The sequence below is a fragment of the Antedon mediterranea genome, chromosome 4 (genome assembly GCF_964355755.1).
Source record: "Antedon mediterranea chromosome 4, ecAntMedi1.1, whole genome shotgun sequence".
Classification (NCBI taxonomy): domain Eukaryota; kingdom Metazoa; phylum Echinodermata; class Crinoidea; order Comatulida; family Antedonidae; genus Antedon; species Antedon mediterranea.
This window is the reverse complement of record NC_092673.1, coordinates 27,801,111-27,826,502: the sequence shown is the minus strand read 5'-3', so window position 1 is coordinate 27,826,502 and position 25,392 is coordinate 27,801,111. Positions and strand designations below refer to the sequence as shown.

General features: G+C 34.5%; 1 protein-coding gene across 1 annotated transcript in view; it reads right to left on the bottom strand.

Moving 5' to 3' along the window:
* Positions 1-25,392, bottom strand: part of LOC140047750 (uncharacterized) — a 32,977-nt gene that overhangs the window by 3,264 nt on the left and 4,321 nt on the right. The window contains exons 2-21 of the mRNA XM_072092785.1: positions 20,849-21,388; positions 20,027-20,152; positions 19,574-19,792; positions 18,788-19,141; positions 18,511-18,621; positions 18,033-18,371; positions 17,540-17,662; positions 16,841-16,852; positions 14,795-15,683; positions 13,791-13,817; positions 9,763-11,129; positions 8,619-9,344; positions 7,156-8,069; positions 6,620-6,697; positions 5,861-6,119; positions 5,510-5,629; positions 4,193-4,534; positions 1,915-2,151; positions 1,067-1,171; positions 103-362 (exon numbers count right to left, since the gene is read on the bottom strand). Coding sequence (XP_071948886.1) covers positions 103-362; positions 1,067-1,171; positions 1,915-2,151; positions 4,193-4,534; positions 5,510-5,629; positions 5,861-6,119; positions 6,620-6,697; positions 7,156-8,069; positions 8,619-9,344; positions 9,763-11,129; positions 13,791-13,817; positions 14,795-15,683; positions 16,841-16,852; positions 17,540-17,662; positions 18,033-18,371; positions 18,511-18,621; positions 18,788-19,141; positions 19,574-19,792; positions 20,027-20,152; positions 20,849-21,388 — 7,148 coding nt within the window. The remainder of the gene's footprint in view (positions 1-102; positions 363-1,066; positions 1,172-1,914; positions 2,152-4,192; positions 4,535-5,509; positions 5,630-5,860; positions 6,120-6,619; positions 6,698-7,155; positions 8,070-8,618; positions 9,345-9,762; positions 11,130-13,790; positions 13,818-14,794; positions 15,684-16,840; positions 16,853-17,539; positions 17,663-18,032; positions 18,372-18,510; positions 18,622-18,787; positions 19,142-19,573; positions 19,793-20,026; positions 20,153-20,848; positions 21,389-25,392) is intronic.

Below are 25,392 nucleotides of genomic sequence, written 5' to 3'. Positions count from 1 at the left end.
TAAAGTTACAACCCTGGTCAGGATTGAACCCCGGACCTTGGGATTGGAAAGCAATTTAAAACACCAAGCTACAGTCCCACTAAATAATTAACAAGTACTCACATTCTCACAGGATGCCCCATTATACTTTAAATCACATGTGCACTTGTAGGACACACCATCTTCAGCATAGTCGCATGTACCTCCGTTTTTACAAGGGGAGCTAATACATGGATTGTCAAACTGACAATTGGAGCCAATGAACTCAAAGGGGCAGGAACATGAGTAGCTTCCATCTGTGTTCGTGCAATTACCAAAGTTTTTGCAAGGGGGTGACAGCACGCATTCATCAATATCAGTATCGCAGAAAGTACCTTGCCAACCTGAAAACAACATTGTTTGTATTTATTAGCACCTTTTTCTACTGTATAGAGTAATATGGAATTACCTCATCTTAATGTATCAAACACAAACAGACCCCCGCATCTAGATTTTTGTATATGCAAATTATGTGCCACTGTATTTAACCTAATACTGTAATTCTTATGATCATAAATAATCTTTTGCTCATATGAGACACTAGCCAGATGTGATGTGCATTGTATCTCAGAATTTGCCTAAATACTCTAACAAATTATGCAATTTGCCTAGATACAGAAGAGTAAATAAGTGACATTTTGCGTTACAGTAGAATCTCTTCTTTAGGACACCCCTATTCGAGTGAATTGGGATCCTATTGCCTACTATAAAGCTCTGTCTACACTAGTATCAAATTGTATGTGATGTGCCCATATATTGACACAATGGCATCATATCACTACCAAACTTGTTTTTGTCAAACTAGTTTGATAGTGTAAACAGAGCTTTATAATATTGTCAGTAACAATTCAAAATTGTATATTAAACATGAATCTTTTAATCCACACAAGCAAATAATTAGAAAGTTATTATACATAGATAGATACAAGGGCCCAACCAATTGAGTTCTCTTCACCATTTATAGGCCTTGTCCTGTTTGTTCCTCACCCTCTTATTTAAAAATTCTGGATTCACTGTTGTTACATGATTAAAATAAGATATGCAATACCTGTGGAACATGAGCAGTTATAACCATTAACATAATCCAAACAATCTGCATTATTTTGACATGGGTTACTGTCACACTCATCAATGTTAACCTGACAAACATCCCCTGTGGGAAAAAAATACATAGAGTTGAATATCTTGGGAGTAGTAGAAAATGATGTGTGTTTTTTCTGTGTACAGTCAACACACATATAGACCAGGAGACTTGGCAAGGAAAATGTCAGGTTTTACGAATATTTTGTTTGATAGTGAAGTAGTAGGCAAATAAAGATAACCCTAACAGTGATCTGAACTTAGTTTTTGAACCACGGTAAAACATTAGGATGTAATTGTATTGAGCAGTAAGACACCTATCTACCTTCAAACCACCCTAACCACTTATATTTTAACCCTTTGAAGATGTGGCCGTATCCCATACGGGGTAATTTACAGTCCCAGGACACGGGGCCTGTATATGTACAGGTTGACTTTTTGGGGTCACTAAATTGCACTTTTTGAGCATTTGACCTTTGACCCAGGTGAACAAAAAAAATGCAATTTTCGGAAGGCCAAAACATTTCACATAACAATAAAACAAACAATTGCAGAAAGTTAGTAATAAAAATGTATTTGGCATTTTTTCTAAGCCTATTAGTAAAAATACCTCATTATAGCTGTCACTTGGGGTAGAAACCTCGCATCTTCAAAGGGTTAATGCCTTCCACCCTGCCTAATTGTGCAGCCTGAGTGCCCATCCAAAAAAAGTACTGTTTTATTTTGTTTCAACCCTCCCTTAATATAATTACACCCTCTAAGCATCTGTTACTAGTTACATCCCTGAATATATGGGGTTATCAATGATAATCTTACCTGTCCATCCATCTATGCAACTGCAAGAGTGGCCAGGGGGGCTACTGGAGCATGTGCCTCCATTCTGACAAACAGTAGTTTCACACCAGTCAATTTCTGTCTCACAGTCTGTACCCTCATAGCCAGTCATGCATTCACAGGTATAATTGGCCGGCATATCCCCAGTGGGATGGTTGCAGGTGCCGCTATTCTGGCATGGTTCGTTCACACAAGGTCCTTCCCAGTCACACAGTTCACCTAAATATCAATTTAAAAATTGAGATATGGCTTAGAACAAACAAAAAACAATCATTATCACAATGTTGATAATATAGGGGCCTAAATTCACATTTTTGTTGGTAATATTAGAAGCAAAATATTCCTGTATTTGACACACTGAATTTGAAAGAATCTATTTACTGGAATTAACTGTAGAGGATCTCTTTCTAACTCATACAATTATGTTTTGATTAAACTTTTTGCCTTTTTATATTCAGATTTTGTGATAGCATTGTTGCTCTGTTTATCCAATCAGTTTACTTTGGTTGTGTTCCATCACACTAGTTTGTCAAACTAGTTTGATAACTTGTAGACAGAGCTTAACAGACTATACATTACATCATGGTTTTAGAACAGAATATTAAAATTTGGTTTAGTAACAAACAAATGAATCTAGATGATAATAATTACTGTATTGTTAGTATTGAATGAAATTTACTGTTGAAGTATATATGCAATCAGTTAAGTTTGTCTGAATTCAACTGTATAAGTACATTTATCTGCATTTACACCATGCTAGGATTTCATGCCAGCATTCACCCAATAAATATCCTTTTAAAAACTAATTAATATGCAATTAAAATGTCTATTTTAATAATGCACTATATAATAAAATCACACTATGCAGTAATAAAGCCATATCTACACTAACAAACTTAACTAGTTTGACAAAAGAAATGTAATGTGCCCAAATATGGTAGTGATATGACATCATCATGTCCATATATGGGCACATCACATTTGTTTTGTCCAATAAAGTTTGATAGTGTAGACAGAGCTTGAGGCATTGAAATATAGATTGGCACTGTAGTAGAAATTAATAACAAAATATTGACTGAAAAGTAGAATATACCGAGTGATTACTGAGTGACTATTAAATCACTGGTGCCATACACAATTCGTGCAGTAATACAAATATTATTCAAGTTAAAATACTTAAATACGTATACAAATTGAAGTCACAAATTGTGTAGACTTGATAATTGTATTCAATACAATAACCAAAAGGAATTGATAAAACAATGGTACTTACAAAGGATACGAACATGAGATAAAGCTCTCTCCACATTATCAAACTTTATGTGTGACAGAAAAATATGGGCCCATATATGGACATGATGAGGTCATATCACCCTACCATATTTGGGCACATCACACTTTTTTTATCAAACTAGTTTGATAGTGTAGACAGAGCTTAAGAGTCTGAAAAGAGAATCTACAACCCTGTGGCCGTATTCACTAATCACAGTTCACACTTAAGTGAGTTATTTCGAATGGGATGCTTGCTAATATTAGGAATACCAAAACAAAAGTCACATTGGTTGAAAAAGTTTCACACGATAATAAATACAATTGTGCATTTGACTTCCACCCGAGAACAACTAATTGTTATGCTTGTGTTCTCATACATTTTAATACATTACATTAGGAAAAATTCATTCCTTATTTAAAATATCAAGAAAAAATAATAAAAGAAACTATTTAATAATAGATAGTCTACTCTAGGATGTTAGATATATAAAAGGATAGAAACATATCTTTAGATATTGATAGTGATGATATACATGGTGATATAATTACAACACGATGCAATTATTATAATGCTGATTACGGTAGTAGTGAAGAAGGATGGTGAAAATAGGATACAAATTGACTGAATAGACAATTGTACATATAAAAATAATCAGAAAAAAAAATACTGAATGTAACAAGAGTAATATTATTGAAATAGAATTTGTTATCAGTGAAATTATGATCTATATACTGAAGCCATCAACAACAAATTAAAAAACCATTCCAATTAAATAATGTACATCCAAATATCTGAAACATGCAAGTTAGGAATGGGTAACAACTGGTAGTGGTTATAGGTATTGTGGATATTATACGACCACGTCTACCAGCACGACAGACAAGATGGTTAACAGCGGTTATCGTGAAGCTTTAACAACTTGTTAGCGGCAGTGCATTACGTAAACGCAAACATCGACAAACAATCACATGAACAATCTCGGGCTACCTGAGTAGAACTGACTGCAATTGCAAGACCACGTGGCAGTAGTGTAGTCCAAGCTGCAAACCGCTCCGTTTTGGCAATCCACAGAATCACAGGTCACCTCGCCACAGTAATCACCTTGGTAGCCCATGGGACAAATGCACCGCGTTTTATCAATGGACATGGCTGAGCATGTCCCTCCTTGCGCACATGGGTTGTTAAAGCATGGATCAACATCGCAGTGTTGACCAAAAAAACCAAGTGGGCAATCGCAACTATAATTGCCGGGAGTATTAAGGCAAGTGGCAAGATTTTGGCATGGTTGTGTTGAAATACATTCATCTATATCTTGACTGCAATTGGAACCTATAGGGAAGACATCAGAGGTCAAGGGCCAAAGTTTACTTGAGGTTATACTGTAGGTCAACATTTTTACACTATCAAATCAAACATTTTCAATGCAATGCGTATAACACTGCAATTCCCGGTATTTGTGGTGGAAGTCATAAAAACATCTTCAAACAGCTAAAAATATTCAGCAAACAAATTCTACTAAATAGTTTAGATCCAAAAAATTCAATTTGGGTTATGCCTCTTTCTAAATTAAAATGTTTGTATTTTAAAAAAAACAATTAACATTATTCTAAAAATAATTATGAAATTTGGAATGAAATCTGATTGCAATCTCTAACATAACAATAAAATACTTTAGCAAAACTCATCTTATATATCGCAATTACTACACATTGTTTCATCAATTCCTTATATGGAGATGTATGTGCTACAGTTAAAAACTATTTTGCTTTGTAGTGCCAACAGATCATGCATTACAATGTTTCAATTTCTCCTAATTTCATTTAACTGCTTTTAATTTCAGCGCTAGATGAAACACTTTTTCAGTAGTTGCATAATATCCATCAAAGCTTCTGTTGCCATGACACAGAATCAGTGAACCATGCAATTAATTTCAAACTGTGTCACAAACTAGTAAATCACGTTAAAAGAAACAGGGTGTTCCATGTACTTTGTTGAGAAACCTATTCATAGTATTGTTATGAAATTATTTGCAAAATTTATAATAACGGTAACAGATATAATTATCCTTAACTTCTTTAAAAGATTTTGTTTATGTTGTTTTATAATTTATAACTTTTTTGTTTGAAAATTATCATAAAAATATTAAAGCAGAAGTAATAATGTATTGCACAATGAATAACACATTACAACCCTTCACCTTATGTGTAGAAGTATCAATCAACCAATCAAAACAGTGCATTGTGCTTTCATTGGTTAGTTCCAGGATAAATTTGCATATGATATGAATATTCATGCAATACCCACCTGTATATCCTTCATCACAAGTACATGTAAATGAGTTAACAGAATCTGAGCATATTCCTGCGACACAAGGATTGCTGGAGCATTCGTTTATATCTTGTTCACATTTAAGCCCTGTATAGCCTACAAGTCAATATTTCACAAGGATTGTCATTAAAAAAAGTAGAATACAAAATGTATTAATTGCAGATTTAACGATATGTAGAATAAAAAGTGTCTTGGCAGTTACGATCATGCACTACCCTACACGCCTGTACAACAACAGTTTGCGTGCGGTTTGCAAGCAGCCAAATCAGCATATTTAATCAAAGTCAGTTATTACCAAAAAACAACCTTTTCAAAAAGATTACGAACCTGGAACACATGTACAAGCGTAACCGTTCACTAAATCAACACACGTCCCAGAATTCCGGCAAGGTCCGCTAGCACATTCATCGATGTTAACGTCGCAGTTTACACCCTCATATCCAGTGAAGCAAGAACATGTGTAGATCAGTAGAACTATGCTTGAATTGCATTGTCCGTTGACACACGGATTGCCAACGCAATAGTCAATTTCATTCGAGCACTGGTCACCCTCATAGCCAGGTGCACAGACACATTCAATAACAGGCTGCAGAAAGTTTGAATAAAAACAGTATTATTTATATATTTTAATCTTTATGCTCTGTGGCCAAGGAATACAAATAGTAAATTAATTACTGTCCTACTGTAGTAATCCACCTGATACAGGGACTATTTTATGAACCAGTTCTTATTTATTCTGTAATATTTGTTTAGGACCACAATGGAAATAAGTTTGCTGTCTCGGTACTTTATTGGGTTTTTTATCCTATGATTTTATGTCAGAATAAAGAAATAAAAAAATAAAACACCACATAATGAACACGAATGATGAACTGGGTTCTTTAAAGTGCATAGAGGCAAACTGTGTATATATCTGTATATAATCCTTATTCGGGAAGACATGTTACCCAGTATAACAAGTACTAGGAGCAACATGACCTCTATTTTTTCTTTTGTCTGTACAACTTTACATTTCCTTTTTAACTGTATATATATATTAACGAATCAGATGATATGAATTTAAACATGTGTTACATGAAACATTACCATATTTGGCTGTGGGCTGGTTACATTTCCACACGTTCCTCCGTTCATACAAGGCTGGTCAGCGCATGTTACCAAATCCTAAAGAAGAAAAAAAAAATTAAAAATTTATTACAAAGACGAGACTATTCAACAGAATTTGAATTTGTCATTTATTTATACTGGGTAATCTCTTAAAGACTGGTCTCCCAGATTATGATCATGATCAGTGGCTGTGATGTATTAGTACACCAGGGTAACCTAACCCCCTACTTGTCTTGAAAGATGTACTAGGTTTTTTTAAGTGCACATGAGCCAGATGTGTACACTGGACATACGGTTTATAGTCCTTATCCGAGATGACTTGTTTTACCTCCAGAACCATGGAGAGAGTGAGCCTCGAACCCTTGCCGATGTTATGGCTACATAATGACCGTGAACTGCTCGGCCACTCACTCAAAACCGCAAGTACCAAGTAAAGTAGTAGTAGCAAGTAAAATGAAACAATTATGATGTGTACCACTGGTGTCACTCACCATGATTTGTTTTAAAAAACTTACCAAGATCAAATCACTGCAGGTCTTTCCAGTATAATTTGTGGCACACGTACACAAGAAGTCATCCACCATATCCACACACAGGATAGAATTAGCAGAACAAGGGTTAGAATCACACTCATTGATATCAATGGCACAATTGACACCTTCAAATCCACCAGAACACTGACATCTGTACATATTAACTTCATCCACGCACGAACCATTAACACATGGACTAGAGAGACAATCGTCAATGTTGTTAGCACACTCATTACCGTCAAAACCCGCGGCGCAATTACAAGTGTACGCATTCCAAATATCTTGGCATGTAGCACCATTTTGACAAGGGTTTGAATCACAAACCAAATCTCCTTGACAACCTGCAATGACGTCTTTCATTGAATAAACTGTAAACTGGTCAAGGCTTGCACTGTCATATTGGTATTTTTCAAGGTAAGGTAAGAGGAGGCCGCCAATACGAACAGCTTCTAGGCAACCGTCGAATCCAAGATTGTTGTCAAAGAACTGTGTATTGGTGAAGTTGACATCACCGAGATACAAAGGTGAGCTGCCTGAATCTGTAATAACAGCGTTAAACGACGTTAAAGCGACATTTCCAACCACATCATCATCGTTATCAATAACTATTTTCAGCTGGCCGCTTGATAAAACCACTTGCACATCATGCCAATAACCATCATTCACCTGTCTGCTTGTTTCTATAGTTCCACTACTGCCGGAAATTGAGAAATCAAGAACAGCCTTTCCGTCAGAAATTTTAAAAGTGAAATAGTCATCGCCATTGTTAGAGTGTAGAAGGAGTGCGTATTGATTGCGTATACGTAACTGTAGCGACATGGTGGTTAGATCTGTATTTGTAACATTGTTCACATACTGTATGCTGCTATATATTTCAAAGGTTCTAACGGCAACACCTACAAAATAAACAAAAATCATCATTATTCTGTTTAAAAAAATCACATTTTTCTTGTAGTCACCATACCTACCAAAGCTGGTAGTAAATTGAACCCTTTTAACATCCCTATTAAAACAACATTCCTATTTACATGAAACCTCTATTAAGGGGACACCTTCCTGTGAAATTAACAGGAGAAATATATGTTTTAACACTGTATGGCCAACCCATATTCACAGAACACCAAGGGACACTACTTTCCGGTGAAACAAACAAGGGGAAGTATTTTTTTAAATACTATGGCCAACCTCTATACAGGCAGTAGACATCCATCCTAGACATCCATATTAAGAGGACACTTTTCTGGGTCTTGAATAGGGATCCTACTGTATATATTTACATTTTGTCATTATAAGTTGTAAAACATATGGGGAAATATATGTTTTAACACTACTGTATGGCCAACCCCTTTCCAGGGGTACTATAGACATTCATTTGAAAAAAAACAAGGGGTGATATATGTTTTACATAGCCCTATTCAGATGGGTTCTACTGAATATATACTTACATTCTATGCCACCATCATCCAAGTCATTACAAGTTGTGTCCGCAGGACATCCACTTATGGAGCATGCCGTTTCTTCACTGCAGTTCTTGCCTTTGAAATTCCTAGGACACATACACTCATAATCATTAAACGTTATGCTACAAGTTCCATTGTTTGTACATGGAACTGATATACAGGTATCATCTGATACACAGCCTTCAAGAACTTGTGATGAACTAGCTGACATGCTCAACGAATTTAGTGTGAAATCTGGAATGTTGACTGGAAAAAACTCAAAGTGAATTTCATTGTAACGAACATCTACAATGCAGCCTTTGAAAAAGTCACCGATCACACCTTGAGGCAGAGAAGGGGTAAAGCCACCGACGTAGTGTGTTGAAAACAATAATGGTTCATCCGCTGCAGATGCGTTTATATGAACATCAGAATCAATTAAAAGAGAAAGCGATGTAGTGTCCTTAAAGATGTTGAGGTAGTGGTAGATAGCATCATTGTACATGTCCACACTCTGAATTGGGCTTGAGAAACTTGACGCGACCGTCACTTTCCCATCTACGAGTTCAACAGCGATGTAAGCGGAACCAAGCTCGGAATAGAAAAGGAGCCCGCTTGATTTTCTGGTTTTGAAGCTGAGTTCAAGAGAAGTGAAATCTGTGATGTTGGCTGTTTGAGTGAACACAGCATAGCTAGTAGTTTGTTCGTTGCTAAAGGTTGCAGGTATCAATGCTGAAATCAAACAAAGAATTTCAACAATATTTTAAAAATAATGTTTTACAGATTATTATGAAAACTGGAGGAATATTTCCTACAGTAATATGTGTAGTAACAGACAATGTTGTGACATGTTTGGCACCCCATACTTGAGGGTGATTCTGTAAACGTTGTTGATCACAATATTTAAGCCTATACACTGCTTGATTTTAGTTGATTTAAACCTTACACAGGTAAACAAAACTTAACTTTACTTTCACTACAATATGTTTCCCATAAATCAGACACATATAGTACACATTCAAAACAATAAAGATATTCTTGAAATTATCTCTAAAGCACTGTCTACACTATGGTAGTGATATGGACACACCACATATTTTTGTCACATAAAGTTTGATAGTGTAGACAAGGCTTTACAGTGGATACTTACAGTTATTGCAGGTTGGTCCAGTCCAGGTGGGATCACAATCGCAGCTAAATGTCCACCACAAATCTATGCACCGTCCTTGACCACTACAAGTGTCAGCTTTGCACTGCTCAACACGATCACATCCAGCCTGACCAGTGGAGGTTGCCTGTCTTCTCCTTCTTCTAGCGGCGACTCCTGGTGGTAATACCAGCCCAGCATCATTATTGGCAATATCCTGCATGCATCCAATATATGTAGTATCTGATTGAGATCTCTCTGCGACAGTTGCTTCCATTGATGTGTCCACACCGCCAATGTAGAGAGTTCCAAACACCAGACGATTATAACCATTTGGGATGACAACAGATTTAGAGACGGGTGTACTGGCAACGGTCACATCAATTGTGCTATTGACTGACAGATCAACTGTATGAAAATTACCATCATTTAAACCAGAGTTGATGTTGTTTATCTCAAGAGGGTTTTCATTATCTCCGGCATACTTGACAAAGATCTGACCCTCAAAGAGTTCTACAAGAAGGTAACCATCTCCTTGGCTTTCAGTGTACAAGAGCAGACCACTATGTAGTGTTGTTGCAAACTGGAGAGTGTAGTTAAGAGAGTTTTCTCCATTTACAGAGGAATCAACAAGATACGATCCATCCTCAAAAGAAGCAGCTGTGTAGGTCTGACAAAACTCGCCAATGTAACCGTCTATGCAAGTACAGGTAAAGTTGTGCGTTGAAGATGTTGTGTCGTAGTAAGGGACGCAAACAGCATCATTTAAACATTGCGAATGACCAACGCAACCAGTCAATGCGATATTGCAGTTTATACCTCCGTAACCATCAACACATAGACATTGATAAGCTGCAACACGATCCACACATGTACTGCCAACTGCACAAGGTGACGACTCGCATTCATCGATTTCCACCTCACAGAGAAGACCCTTGTAACCGGGAGAACAATCGCACTGAAACTCATTTACTAAATCAACACAAGTGGCGCTGTTTTGACATGGTGATGATCCGCACTCATCAAAGTTGGTTGAGCATAAATCATCAACAAAGCCAGGTACGCACATACACGAAAACCCCGCTGCATTATCGTAGCTAAAGCTTCCATTAAATTGTTTACCCTCACCGTACAAAGTCTCATCTGACCTCTCGTAACAAGTGCCTGCGTTTTGACACGGAGAAGATGCACATTCAAGAATGTCTACCTCGCAATCCGGACCTTCATAACCAGGATGACACGAACAGTTGTATCGATTAATAAGATCGAGGCATGTTGATTCATGTTGGCATGGTGATGACTCGCATTCATTGATGTTGATATTACATGTCGTACCTGTGAATCCAGTATTGTCGCAGTCACACTCAAACCTGTAAACAAGAAACAATTTAGCAATCCATAAATCATCTCAATATTTAACATAAATCATAAATAAAACCCATCCACTGAGACACACTAAGGGACACTTTCCAATAAAACAAAAAAGGGACAAATGTTTTAAAACTAGGCCACTCCTATTAACCCTTTCACTGCGGCGCATTATTCCCACCTCTGTGAGTAATATATATTTAAGAAAAACATGATATTTTAATAAATTGCAAAAAAATACTAATTGAGATAATTATGTAATTATTTTTGTGGTGTGTGATGGGCAAAGGGTTAGTTTACAGTTAGGTATAAAAAAAGAAGTAATTTGCATATTGATGACGTCATGTGACGTCATTACAGGTATTTTGGATTTCGAGTTTTTTATCTATTCAATGATAAAAACTATATTTTCTATAAGAAATTCTTATGGAATACGTTTTTCCAACTGGATATTGATGAAGGTACGTATAACAAATAAAAATATTTAAAAAAAATTAAATTTTTTTTTTATTGTTTTATAAAAATTATGCTCAAATCAAAGTTTTGGGGCAAAATCGAGAAAATAATGACAGTTTCCAATAATTCACTATAGTACAAAAACTAACTATTCTTTCAGAATTTTTTTTTTTGTGTGTTGTGATAAACACAATGTTGCCCTATTGGGGCTGGTAAATTTGTGTTACTTTCAAAATGGCCGCCATTACGCTACTCGAAACAACTTTCCAAGATAGAAATACTATTATACAATATATATATAATTAACTATAGAGGGCGCATTATTTTCAAGACGATAATACAACTATAGAGGGCCGTTTTTTTTGCTGGGAAATTTTTTTAATGACTTGCAAAATTATTTAAGTTCATCGAAAGAATATAGAGGGTGCCATATATTATAGGCAAATACGATTAAATAATTGTTTTGCCCATACCTGGTATTACCAGGTATACGTATTTCAACGACGTTACCGGGTATACGCAGTGAAAGGGTTAAGGAGGCGTCCCCTTAAAATGGTTCTACTCTATACTGTACACAAATTAGTTTTATGATGTAATGGGAAAATTCAAGAAAATCAAGGAAAACCATACAAAATTAATTTTTTTCAGAATTTTTTGGTTATTTTTAAATAATTACCACAAATACAAACAATACAATCTACTTATTTGTATCTGGAAAAAAAGTAATTTGTCAATCATAAAGCACTGTTCTGTGCTCAAAGGGCTTTCTTTCAACCAGGAGCAGTGGATTGAAATGTCAGAAATGTATGTGTATTTTGCTCAGCTCCAAAAACATAAATCTTAAAGATATATTGTCCCCTTGAAAACATTTTTTGTTGTTGCCAGTTTGATGTTCCATAATATAATAGTCATTCACTTTGAACAAAAATTGGATAGAAAAAAAGTATTTACACTGAAAAACTGTAAGTTGAAGCAAAGGATTTTGGTTGAATTCAACATTACTATTTTTTTTCTTTCTGCAGAAGCGATAACTTTCTTAAAACTACAAAATGGCCTATTCAAAATCTGATTTATCAATCTTTATTTACCATGTTTTTGGGGGACAACATACATTTTTTAGCAAAACTTGGTACTGTATCTATAATTTGGACAGTATCATTGCCAAATTCTGTAATACAGTGTCACATATTACATGTTACAATTGTATCATAGCCCATAAGCATTAGCACATGTGATCATATGTGACACTGGGACAGAATTTGCCTATTAACTGTACAGTATGTGGGGGGGGGGGGTACAGTACAGGGAATCAGGTAGGAATATTTGACAAATTGGTTCCCTTTAATAGTTAAACTAACTTGAAATCAATTGTTAGTGTTATTATGTATGCAAATGCATGCCTATGTAAATCTAAAAAAAATGATTTCTACTTCAGCATTTCTTCTTTTGCCTATAAAACTTGGTATTAAAAAAAACATACAAAATATGAAAAGAACTAATGAACTAGTACACTCCAAAATTATTTTCATAAATATTGTATGGCATAAATATTTGCTGGATTACTGTACATGCCAACTCAGATAAACAGCGACAATACACTGTACAGTATTTATTGCATTATAATAAAAAAAACCATAGGCTCATGCAAAAATATAGCAAATCAACACTAGGTTACTTAAGCACTATCTAATTTATCAAACTAATTTGACAAAAAGAGTGTAATGTGCCCAAATATGGTAGTAATATGCCCAAATATGGTAGTGATATGACATCATCATATCCACATATGGACACATTTTTTGTCACATCAAGTTTGATAATGTGGACAGAGCTTTAAGCTATGTCTACACTATCAAACTTTATGTGACAAAAATGATGTGCACATATATGGACATGATGATGATGTCATATCACATATTTGGGCATATCACTACCATGTTTGGGCACTTTTTTTGTCAAACTAATTTGATAGTGTAGACAGAGCTTTAGGAAAAAACAATGCAAGTCAGTCTGTAAAAGATAAAATAAACACTAAATGAAATGGAACATAAAAGTTAAAAATAAGTATAACAAAGGAGTCGGATACAAACAAAAGCGTTGAATACAAAATGCAATGCAAAATGATCGGTTTGAAATGATAAACTGCCCTCAACTCAGGTGCATAACTACCGTTGTTGAGAACAAATCTCAAAATGTATTGCACTCACCCAAAAGATGGTTGATCTGATAATGTACTAGAGGTAAAGATGGTTAAGAAAAGGAGAAGAGATGTAAGAGAGTGTGTAGAGGGTTCATCCAAATACCTAACTATTAGTAATTTTAACCATTATGCCAAATTATATACAGCCACAATTATAAAGCATTTATTATGTTTTTACAGTTTTCATAATATTAATTATTATATAGGAGAGTTATTATTGAATGTGTTAGTAGTACTGTAGCACATTTATTGAAGTTAAAAACAAGCATAATTAAAAAAATTTACAGTATACATTTTAACATGTTTCTCAATAATTGTTATGAATTTTTTGGTTTTTTTAAGCAGTTTTTTTACTAGAACCATTTTGATTTTTTTTTTTAATTCATGTTGATTATTTAAACTAAATTCATTAATTATTATTATTTAACTAGATGTAACAATTTTGAAAAAACAATTTATATTTTAAGATAGTTTTTTTGTTTAATTACAAACGAATGGAATAGAAAAATAAAAGTAAATAAATAAAAAAAAACATTTTTTTTGTGATGATATGCACGTAAATCTAAGCTGTAAAAACCTTTTAAAATAAGTGAAGCACACTTTAATTATGCACTAAAAATGGGTGAATATGAGTGAAAATGTGGAGTGAACACAACCTACACTTGAGCATGACGTTTGCACTACAGTTTGGCATATCCAATCTACAGGCAACAGCACACTCACACACCCCACCCTTTTTTACTCATAATCTATGTACAATTAAGTATCTCAGTATAAGTTGACACCCCACCCCCACCCCAATTGAACCAAATTAAAGCACTATACTGTAGGTCATACCTCCGCAATACATTCATAGCAATAACTTTTTTAGTAATATTCTTGCTTAGAAGACACAAAATACTGTAAATAGTGCTTATTTAGTACCTGTGCTCAGGAAGTCAAAAGTGCGGTTAAAAATATAAATAATTTAAAAAATGTTGTCAAAACGAAAGTTGTAAGATGGCTACCTACTTGTTAACTAAATCTATACACACGCCATTGTTTTCACAAGGTGAGCTGTCGCACTCGTTATACTCAGTTTCGCAGTTGACACCGATGTACCCAGGAACGCACGTACAATTAAATGAATTGATGTTGTCTTCGCAAGTCCCTCCGTTCTCACACGGCGATGATTCACACTCGTCGATGTCTATCTTGCAGCGATCCCCGGCGTACCCCGGGGCGCAGGTGCAGTTTACTGTACCAGGGTCTGATTCGCTACATGTGGCACCATTGTAGCATGGGTCAGAGTTACATTCGTCAATATCAACCTCACATAGTGAACCGGTTATACCATGACTACAGAAACACTCAAACATGTTTGTTCCGTCAATGCAAATACCATTATTCTGACAAGGAATACTTGCGCATTCATCAATATCATTAGTACAATTGGTACCGTCATACCCAGCAGTACATGTACAATTGTATAACCCAATGTGATTATTACAGACTCCATTAATGCATGGATTTGACGCACATTCATCAATGTCGTCCGCACATTGTACCCCTTCGAATCCAACCGGGCATTTACATTCATAATTATTTATCAAATCATAACATATCGTGCCGTTCTTACAATCAACATTCTGGCAATCGTCTATGTTGTTCTCACAGTTTGTTCCATTAAAGCCAGTAGCACATGTACAATTGTACTCCGGTGCTGGTGATTTCGACGAACAGTTCCCTCCATTTTGGCAAGGTGTAATATCAATACACGCATCGTATGGCTTAGTACATGTGGTACCCATCCATTCTGGTGTACACACACAGCTAAAACTGTTTATTTCATCTAAACAAGTAGCGTTATTCTGGCAAGGGTTTGAGGAACATTCATCAACATCCTGGGCACAGGTTGCACCTACAAATATAATAATTTGATGAATCAACAATAATTATGACATTTTTATCAGTTATCTATGTTTAGAGTAACATTAACAAATGCACAACATAGCCATGATTCGAACCCGGAATCTTTGGAATAAAAAGCAAGCAACAAGCTGCAATGCCACCATTATGTCATCAGGCTGTTTTACATATAATATAAGAACTTATAAATAAGTATATAAATCAGTATAATACCATACCAAGTCCAAGTACTGAAACTATAAAGTATTACAATTATAACATTTCATTCACAATATATCAAACATTCATTAAACACTTTCTTTATGTAAAGTAAATTGCACAATTAATTCTCATAATACATTTTTCGAAAATAGGCATGTTAAACCTTGAATTATACTTTTATAAATTGATTTGAACATATTTGATAATGAAAAAGATGAAGGTGTTTATGAATGTATGCATGTAGTGTATAGAATAAAAATAAAGAAAAAAATTAAAAAACAAACTGATTATGACAAAAGGAATGAAACAAACAAACAATTGTGTCAAATCGAAAGATGATTTTAATATTTTTATCAAACGATACTGAGATACAATGAATGATAATGTGCAACCTTTAATTTTCATTTCTTGTTTATTAACCCTTGCTGTACTCCTGTAATATAACAAATTTGCATATTTAGGTGATGGTTGACAGAGAACTGCAACACATTTCAGGTAGCAAATTTGTATATTTAGGTCATGGTTGACAGAGAACTGTAACACATTTCAGGTAGCAAATTTGTATACTTAGGTGATGGTTGACAGAGAACTGTAACACATTTCAGGTAGCAAATTTGCATATTTAGGTGATGTTTGACAGAGCACTGTAACATTTCAGGTAGCAAATTTGCATATTTAGGTGATGGTTGAACAGAGCACTGCTAGTGTACATAATCAGGATGTAATATGTACTCATTTTAATTTTGTAGCGTCATGCCGAATCACCTCCAACAAATATAACAATTTTGTAGCACAATGCTACATTTTCAATCCTATATCATGCGGTAAAATCCCACAACCTCATAAAAATGATACCATGCTTTTTTACATGCTTCTACTTTAGTCGGTACATGCTGTACACTGCCTGACAACAAGTAGCTTGTAGCATGCCACAGCACTACAACCCACAACTGCATACAACTGCAACACAAAAAATTATTGATAATTGAACACTTTTTAAATCTTATACCATTGTTAAACATTTGGAATAAAAACAGCATTCTCATGAAAATCAGCAATAATGAAATTGAATGTATGAAAATAACCTAAACCGATGGAAAGTGCTATAGAATGATTATCAATGGAAAGTACTATAGCATGATTGCCAATTGAAAGTACTATAGCACGAATGACAATTGAAAGTACTATAGCATGATTGCCAATTAAAAGTACTATAGCATGATTGCCAATTGAAAGTACTATAGCACGAGTGACAATTGAAAGTACTATAGCATGATTGCCAATTAAAAGTACTATAGCATGATTACCAATGGAAATTACTATAGCACGAGTGACAATTGAAAGTACTATAGCATGATTGCCAATTGAAAGTACTATAGCATGAGTGACAATTGAAAGTACTATAGCATGATTGCCAATTGAAAGTACTATAGCATGATTACCAATGGAAAATACTGTAGTATGATTGTATATATTACCTTATATAATTGAAAAAGAATTTTAGTCTAAAAGTCTAAAATGTTTATAATTTGACAATTATGTGGAAGTGATTTCTCGATGAGATAGAAATAAATAAAGCTATGATAGATCTTGAAGTATTGATAGAAGGCGACATAGGATGAAACACGTTATACCAGCAGATCTTACCCACAAATCCAGGCATACAGATACATGTGTAGTTGTTGACAGAGTCCAAACAATGTGTCGCATTCACACATGGCATGGAAAGACACTCGTCAATGTCATTCTCACAAAATTCACCATCAAAACCTACAAGAAAAGGAATATAATTAAATGTTAAATGTATTAATCTGGTCCTCAAGCTTAACTGGAAACAGGAAATTCGGATTAGGCCCTACACGAACCCACGGCAGCCAGAGACTACCAGATCAGCACACCGGAAGAGGATCCCCTACTCTTTTTGTATAGCATACCAAGTTCTTTAACGTGCACTGTTCAGTACACAGAGGACCAACGGCTTTACATCCCATCCGAAGGATGAGGCAATGAGAGTAAATCATCTTGCCTAAGGAATCAGGCTAAGATATATGTCAAATGATTACAGTATAGTGCCGGGTATGGAACGCTCAATTTAAAGAGGATGAAATTAAAAGTCAAAACATAAAAGCCTCTAGCTTACCCTCTGTACAAGAACAATTATATTTAGCAATTAGATCTTCACATACTCCTTCATTTTGGCACGGATTTGATTCGCACTCATCAATATCAACCTCGCAATGGTTACCGTCAAATCCTGGTAGGCATGTACACTCATACATAGCTAGCATGTCCTCGCACACTGCGCCATTAAGGCATGGGTTCGATTCACATTCATTGATATCTTGGTCGCAGTTTGTTCCCTCATAGCCAATGGTACAATTACATGCGTATTGGTTGCCACCGTTGATGCATGTTGAATTGTATCGACATGGGCTACTAGAACATTCATCATAATCAACACACTTATCTTTTTCTTCAACTAAAAGATAAAGACAAAATAAACAAAATATTATTAACTCCAGTTACAGTCTTTCGTAAAACCAGATTTTATATTCACCAAAATCAAATAAATATTTCACACTTTTTAAAATATTGTAGGTAAATTAAAGCATACTCACATGTTCCGTCAGGACAGTCACACACATATGCATTGATAAGGTCACGACAAACATAGGTATCATTGCATGTTATCCCTTCACATTCATCAATGTTAACGGTACAATAGGTTCCTTCAACAACAAAACACCATAAATAAACTTAATATTAAATACAGAAATGTAGTGTTGATGTAAACAATAATGTTGCATATTTCCATATTTGCATCATTTTTTTGTCACATAAAGTTTGATAGTGTAGACAGAGCTACTTGTAATATGTATATCACATATACTATACCTTCAAATCCTGCTGGACACTCACAGGTAAATCCGTCTAACTTGTCGACACACGTTCCATGGTTTGCACAAGGACTGGATCTACACTCATCCTCATCCTCCTCACAATCATCACCTGTGAAACCACTCACGCATATGCAAATGTATCCACCATTAGTATCCATACAGGTGCCACCATTTTCACATGGAGAAAAAGAACACTCGTCGATCGGAAGCGAGCAGAAATGACCTTCGTAACCGGTACTTGTACAGTCACAGGTAAAGTTATTGATGCCATCACGACAAACTCCCCCGTTCAAGCATGGATAGGATAAACATTCATCAATGTTTGTCTCGCAGGTGACTCCAGTGAAACCTAAATGCAAATTAGACGAATAATTAACAATATGCAAATAAAGATTTGAACATATGATTAATACTTAGGAAAAAACACCCCTTTTTGTTTAGTTCTGTTCATACCAGTCATACTACAAACCGATCTCCCTGGTACAATGGAACTTTGCAGCAAAGTCTTGTATGATAATGATATCAAGTCTAGCAAAAATAAACATCCTGCAGTATCATGTCTGCTGACAGCAACAGGCCCATACCACAGCATCTACCTCCTATTCTAATATCAACTTAACCTAACCCTCTAAATTGTATGTCACTACTAAAACACTACTACCGCAAGTTTGTCGTCAGAAGACACGATACTGCAGAATGTATATTGTCACTAGACATGATACTGCAAGATGTTTATTGTCACTAGACACAATACTGAATAATATTTGAATCCAAGACTCACCTTCAGTACAATTACAATAATAACCATCATTGTTGTTCTGACAACTAGCTCCGTTTTCGCAAGGATCACTTGCGCAATAATTGGCAGTCACATTACACCCTATACCCGAGTATCCATACGGACAAACGCACACGGTGTAGTTTCCGTGATCTCGCTCTTGACAAACTCCTTCTCCGCACTTTAGAGCGTAGCGGGGATCATTACTTCCGCATAAATTACCTAAAGGAAAGTCAAACATTGTTAATTAAAAGTACCTATTATAAAGCTCTGTCTACACTTTCAAACTAGTTGGAAAAAAATTGTGATGTGCCCAAATATGGTAGTGATATGACATCATCATGTCCATATATGGGCACATCACATTTGTTGTCGCATAAAGTTTGATAGTGTAGACAGAGCTTAAGATGTAATGTGTGAAAAAAAACTATATGATGTATGTGTATTTGACCTCACCATTATCTTGTTCACAATTAACTCCTGAATATCTTGTGGTACACCTGCATTCATAACCACCTGTGATATCAATGCACTGTCCATTGTGTTGGCATGGAATACTATAACAATGGTCTATATCGTCACCTAAAAAAACAATACAAAATAAATATTATGATACATGGTATATAAATAACTAATCCTGAATGTGTCCTAAAGCTCTGTTCACACTATCACACTTTATGTGACAACAAATGTGATGTACCCATATATGGACATGATGATGTCATATCACTACCATTGGGCATATCACTACCATTATTTGGCCACATCAAACTTTTTTTTTCAAACTAGTTTGATAGTGTAGACAGAGCTTTACAAAAAAAACATACATTTTGATTTACATTATAATAAAATATCAGAAACCAGGGGGTGTGAGATTAGTATGTTATTGTTAACACAACTAGAACTAGTATTCTAGTAATCAAAACATTTCTAAATTAAGGAACAACAACAAGTGTTGCAAAACAGCATATTAGATACACATTAAAACCTGTAATTGTAATCATGTTGTAATTAGATACAAATAATGAATAAATTTCAACATAAATGACCTTTCATTAGAGGTCACACTTATTGTAACAGCATGAGATGTAAGGTATAATCTGTATACTAATGTATTTACAATGGATAGTGTAAACAGATTGCTGTGTAGCTGTGCAGAAACAATTATTTCCAAATTTAACATTTAATTTTCTTTTTAAAACCAATTAAAAATAAGTCTCCCTATCGATTGGCATTAAATACAAAATTAGCCCATGGGCTTCTTTTTGAAATACTTACATCCTTGCTGCGTTTCCAGCGGACACTGCCCCCACTGCACATTCTCTGTGTAGAATTCGTCATCAAAATCCAAATTGCTTCCTTCTTCGATGCAGCCTATAAAACCGTTGCCAATTGTGACCTTTGACCTGCCACTAAGGTCGATACTAAGCAATTCACTATCAGGGCCACTAACATACGAATCAGAAAATGACCCAGCATCTACTACAATCTGAACCTGTTGACCCGACTTGACAATCTCTGTCGATAACTGGACGTTTGTCCAGATGTTACTGTTCAAGTTTGAACCAATTCTCGTACTATTTGCAATACCAGATGCATTCCACTGGACTATTAACGCACCACTGGCGTCGTCCAATGAAATTTCAAATGTATCGTTGTTGAGACCAGTATCAATAATAAGCTGGCCACCGTTACAAGTTCGAAATCCAAATTGAAATCCATTTTGAATATTTAATGTGGTGTTTAGGACAATCACAGATGACCCGTTAAAATAACCCTCAATTGTACCTGTGGTACAAGTAACATTTATGGATACACCTGTGAAAATCAAAAGGAAATATTTTATTCCAAATCAAAAAGCAATTTTTTTTTTATTTTCATGAAATGCCTACCATAATATGTAAATCTACAAAAAACCTAATCTGTAAAGCCTAAGGACATTATTTTTAATTAATTTGAGTAATATTCTATCAAAACTCGTTCTAAACGAAATAATTATTTAATTGATTAACATATCATTCGTTGTCTTGGAAAACAACATTACCCACCTGAAAAAAATGTATTTTCTAAAATTCAAAATCTTTACCTGATTTTACAGTGTACTTTAAAAAAATAAAAATACCTTTTGTATAGTACATACAATGCTGTATAAAAAACACCACTATTTACTAGGCTAGTTTTATCACCTTGACCTAATTACATTATGTTTGTAAAGTCAGGGATTTTACTACTGTACAGTATAAACCTTATTCTTTATCAATTGGTGGTCACAATTCATTCATTATCTCTATTATCTTTCTTCTTAAATTACTTTTACAATTTACAAATACCAGATACATAATGGACAAATATTACACAGCTATGTAATGTGTTGAGGCTGTACAAGACACCCAAATTACACCTGCCCAATATCATATTTTCAATATATTCTTCTTTTGTTTAGACCTGTTGCACTGTATAGTGTATAAATAAAATCAACAAAACTCGAGTAATTTTACATAAAGAACATTTTTTTTTACAATGATCCCTTTAAATTAATTAGATTTAGTGGTACTGTACAGTATGCTTATAGAGTTGAGCAGACATGGGTTTTTTTTTGGGTGTTCCTATCTTCCAATGTAATGACGCAAATAATCACCCAGTCTTAAGCTCTGTCTACACTATCAAACTAGTTTGACAACAAAAAGTGTGATGTGCCCAAATATGGTAGTGATATGGGCACATCACATTTGTAAACTAAAGTTTGATAGTGTAGACAAAGCTTTATACAACTCTATATACATGTTTTGTTTGCCTACATGCTCAGATAAAGTAACTAAATTATTATAGAGGTGCCAACAGGGGTGCCAATTAATTCTCCTAATTAAAAATCAAAAGGATGCGGCTACATTCTTGTCATTTTCTATAGATCACAAACAAATCAGTATGAGCTATTCTTTCTTTGTCTTTAATATCATGAACCAAAATTGTATTTTCTGTTGACATTTAATGAAAGGCTGTTAATGACATTTGATGAAAGGCTTTGTAACATTCAACAACCTGGTACAGAGGTCAAAGGGCAGTAAATAATATAAACAACGAGTGCAATACAATAGCAGTGATGTAAACAAACATCATACATGTTGATAGATGGATGGATTCCTCGTTATCAAAATTAATAAGAAGATGTTACAGCTGCTGAATATTTTAACTGATTTCAGATGATGACAAACTAGGAATCGGTGTTTTCCAAAGGTATGGCACTTTCTTTCTGGCTGTTAGTGTTTTACTTTATTGTTTTGATTTAGTTTCTTGTTGATTTTATTTCTATCTTCATTGAAATCAAGTAAATTTTCCAGTAATTTGCCTTTAGATTTATTCCAAACAAATTTGAATAAAATGAAAAACAAAAACCACCAGATGTTTGCACGTAAGAATCCAATTAATTGTTTTCTTGGTAACTAACTTGCCATTGTAGTTTGTGTCTGTCTACTAAATTCATTGCAGTTAGCATTACTACAGTGTGTTCACAGGTCTAAAGGTTGCCGTACAGTGTTGACAAAACTCTAGTATGCTAAAGATATACTACACTATACTTTAACACGCCTTAAATAAATAATAGAAACAGTTGTCACAATAAAAATATAACTTTAAAAATACTAATGGATAAGTCCCATTTCTTTTTAATTGTTAGAGTGAGACGATATAATGGCATTTCATGCTGAGTACCCCAGAGCCCTTGTTTGTTTGTTAGTTTACAGGGTAGTAAATGGGGCTGTAATAGTACAAATAATAATAATAACATTCCTTCCATTTATATAAAACATTCGTTATTTGTTTCTTTTTTTTTATATACTTTTTAACAAACTCAAACTCCAAAGTCAAGAAATTTAGATGTGTGGTGACCATGTTTTTGGGATTCATGGTTGCCCAAGTTCGGGCCAGCGAAGCAAGTGTCAGGTTGAGCGAGAGATGATGGAGGTATTTAAAATTAAAAATAAATCTAAACTGCGTGGTACAGTATGCTGTTACAAACTGTATAATTATTTTGTTTTAAATGTACTTGTAATTTGTAGGGTTTTGTGGATAGTATGAGAGCACTCCTTTTTCACTTGTCCTTCCAAACTTAGGATTACCCCATCTACATCACGTAATCAATCTGTACAGGTGTAGGAGAACATTTATTGCTGTTTTAACCTATTGAAATACCTTGCCTACACAATACCACATAGTTTATCTAGGTTATTCTATATAACATTGAGAGAATTATTATCATCAATGTATGTAGGTAGGTAATAAAACATTATGGTTTAAAGGTTTCAGTGCTGTTGACATGGAAACCGTAAGGTAAAGAAATTTAACATAATGATGGTTTTTAAAATAAAAACGCATAGGACTATTGCTGAATTAGTAAACAATCTCTTGTTTGCATAACGAGTAGATATTAAATAATGTTTGATGTCACGAGGACATTAAATTATGTAAACAAGAACCAAGCAAATTAAATTGATTATTATAATTTAATTAAAAAAAAAAAATTATTTCTTTATTACACACCTGTGTATGGTAGACATCCAAAGTGTTTTATTATGCTACAGTATTTATTTTGGATACATATTCAGGGAAACCATACTGTACTGTATAAACATACAGTACAGTGAATATGATTAAAGCCCCATTCCCTACGTTTTTTAGATCTAATTTAAGATCACAAACTATATTTAATGTAAAAATAATACTATATGGTCCTATTGCGATAACTTTTTTCGTCTTTAAACGGTTAAAAATGTGAAAAATAAATCGATTCTAATAATTATAGCGGCCCGCTATAAATCCCAAAATGCATTGCGCGCGGATTGATATTTTTGTTTTTCACCTGTAATTCGCCCACTTTTCGATCGATCGTGAAGCCAAAACAAATGGAAGACTCCTAACTTTTCAGCGAAAATACCGGGTTTTCCCCAATTTGTATCAACGGAGTCTGGCAAAAATAGAAAGACAATTAATGCAGCAACTATACAACGTCAGGCTAGGTATATAGCTCGCGTACGATGTTCGTACGTTATCGATGTTTACCAGCTAGGCCTACAAAACTAAGCCTAGCTAGGCTAGGCCTAAGACCGTCCACGAGAGGTCGATCGCCGCGACCTACTTAGGTAGTGCATTGTTTCTCACTTTTTATCATAATTTACCATAAAACGTACATTTAAGACAAGGAATGACATGGTTTAATGTTTTTAAAGTGATATGTATTATTTTCCAAAAAACGTCCAAAATTGCAGGGAAGGGGTCTTTAAGTAATCTTTTAGCATTTGTTTTACTATCAACAACCAACATTGTTTATGTCACTGTGTACACTTTGAGTATTGACTCAACACTAACGGCAAACTTATTATTATTACTCATGACACTGACGTTTAGTGCAGAGTATACAAAACATTATAAATACATTAATGGATACCATTCACTACTGATGAAAATGTACTGATTTTAGACAGTAAGTTTTGTCCACACTATCAACTAGTTTGACAAAAAACGCGTGATGTGTCCAAATATGGTAGTGATATGACATCATTATGTCAATATATGGGCACATCACATTTTTTTTCAACATAAAGTTTGATAGTGAGTGTAGACAAACTTTAGATTTTATTACAATTTTGTAATTTGTTTATGGCTACAGTTTCATGTTGATGCTGCAATATCATATTTTTTTTTTTGGAGAAATGACAATTATTAATTATTTTGATCAGATTTAGGAACTAAAAAATGGATAATATTCAAAGATTGATAGTACAGTTTCCAAAATATAATTTTTTTGCATATGCATATTTAAAGATTAA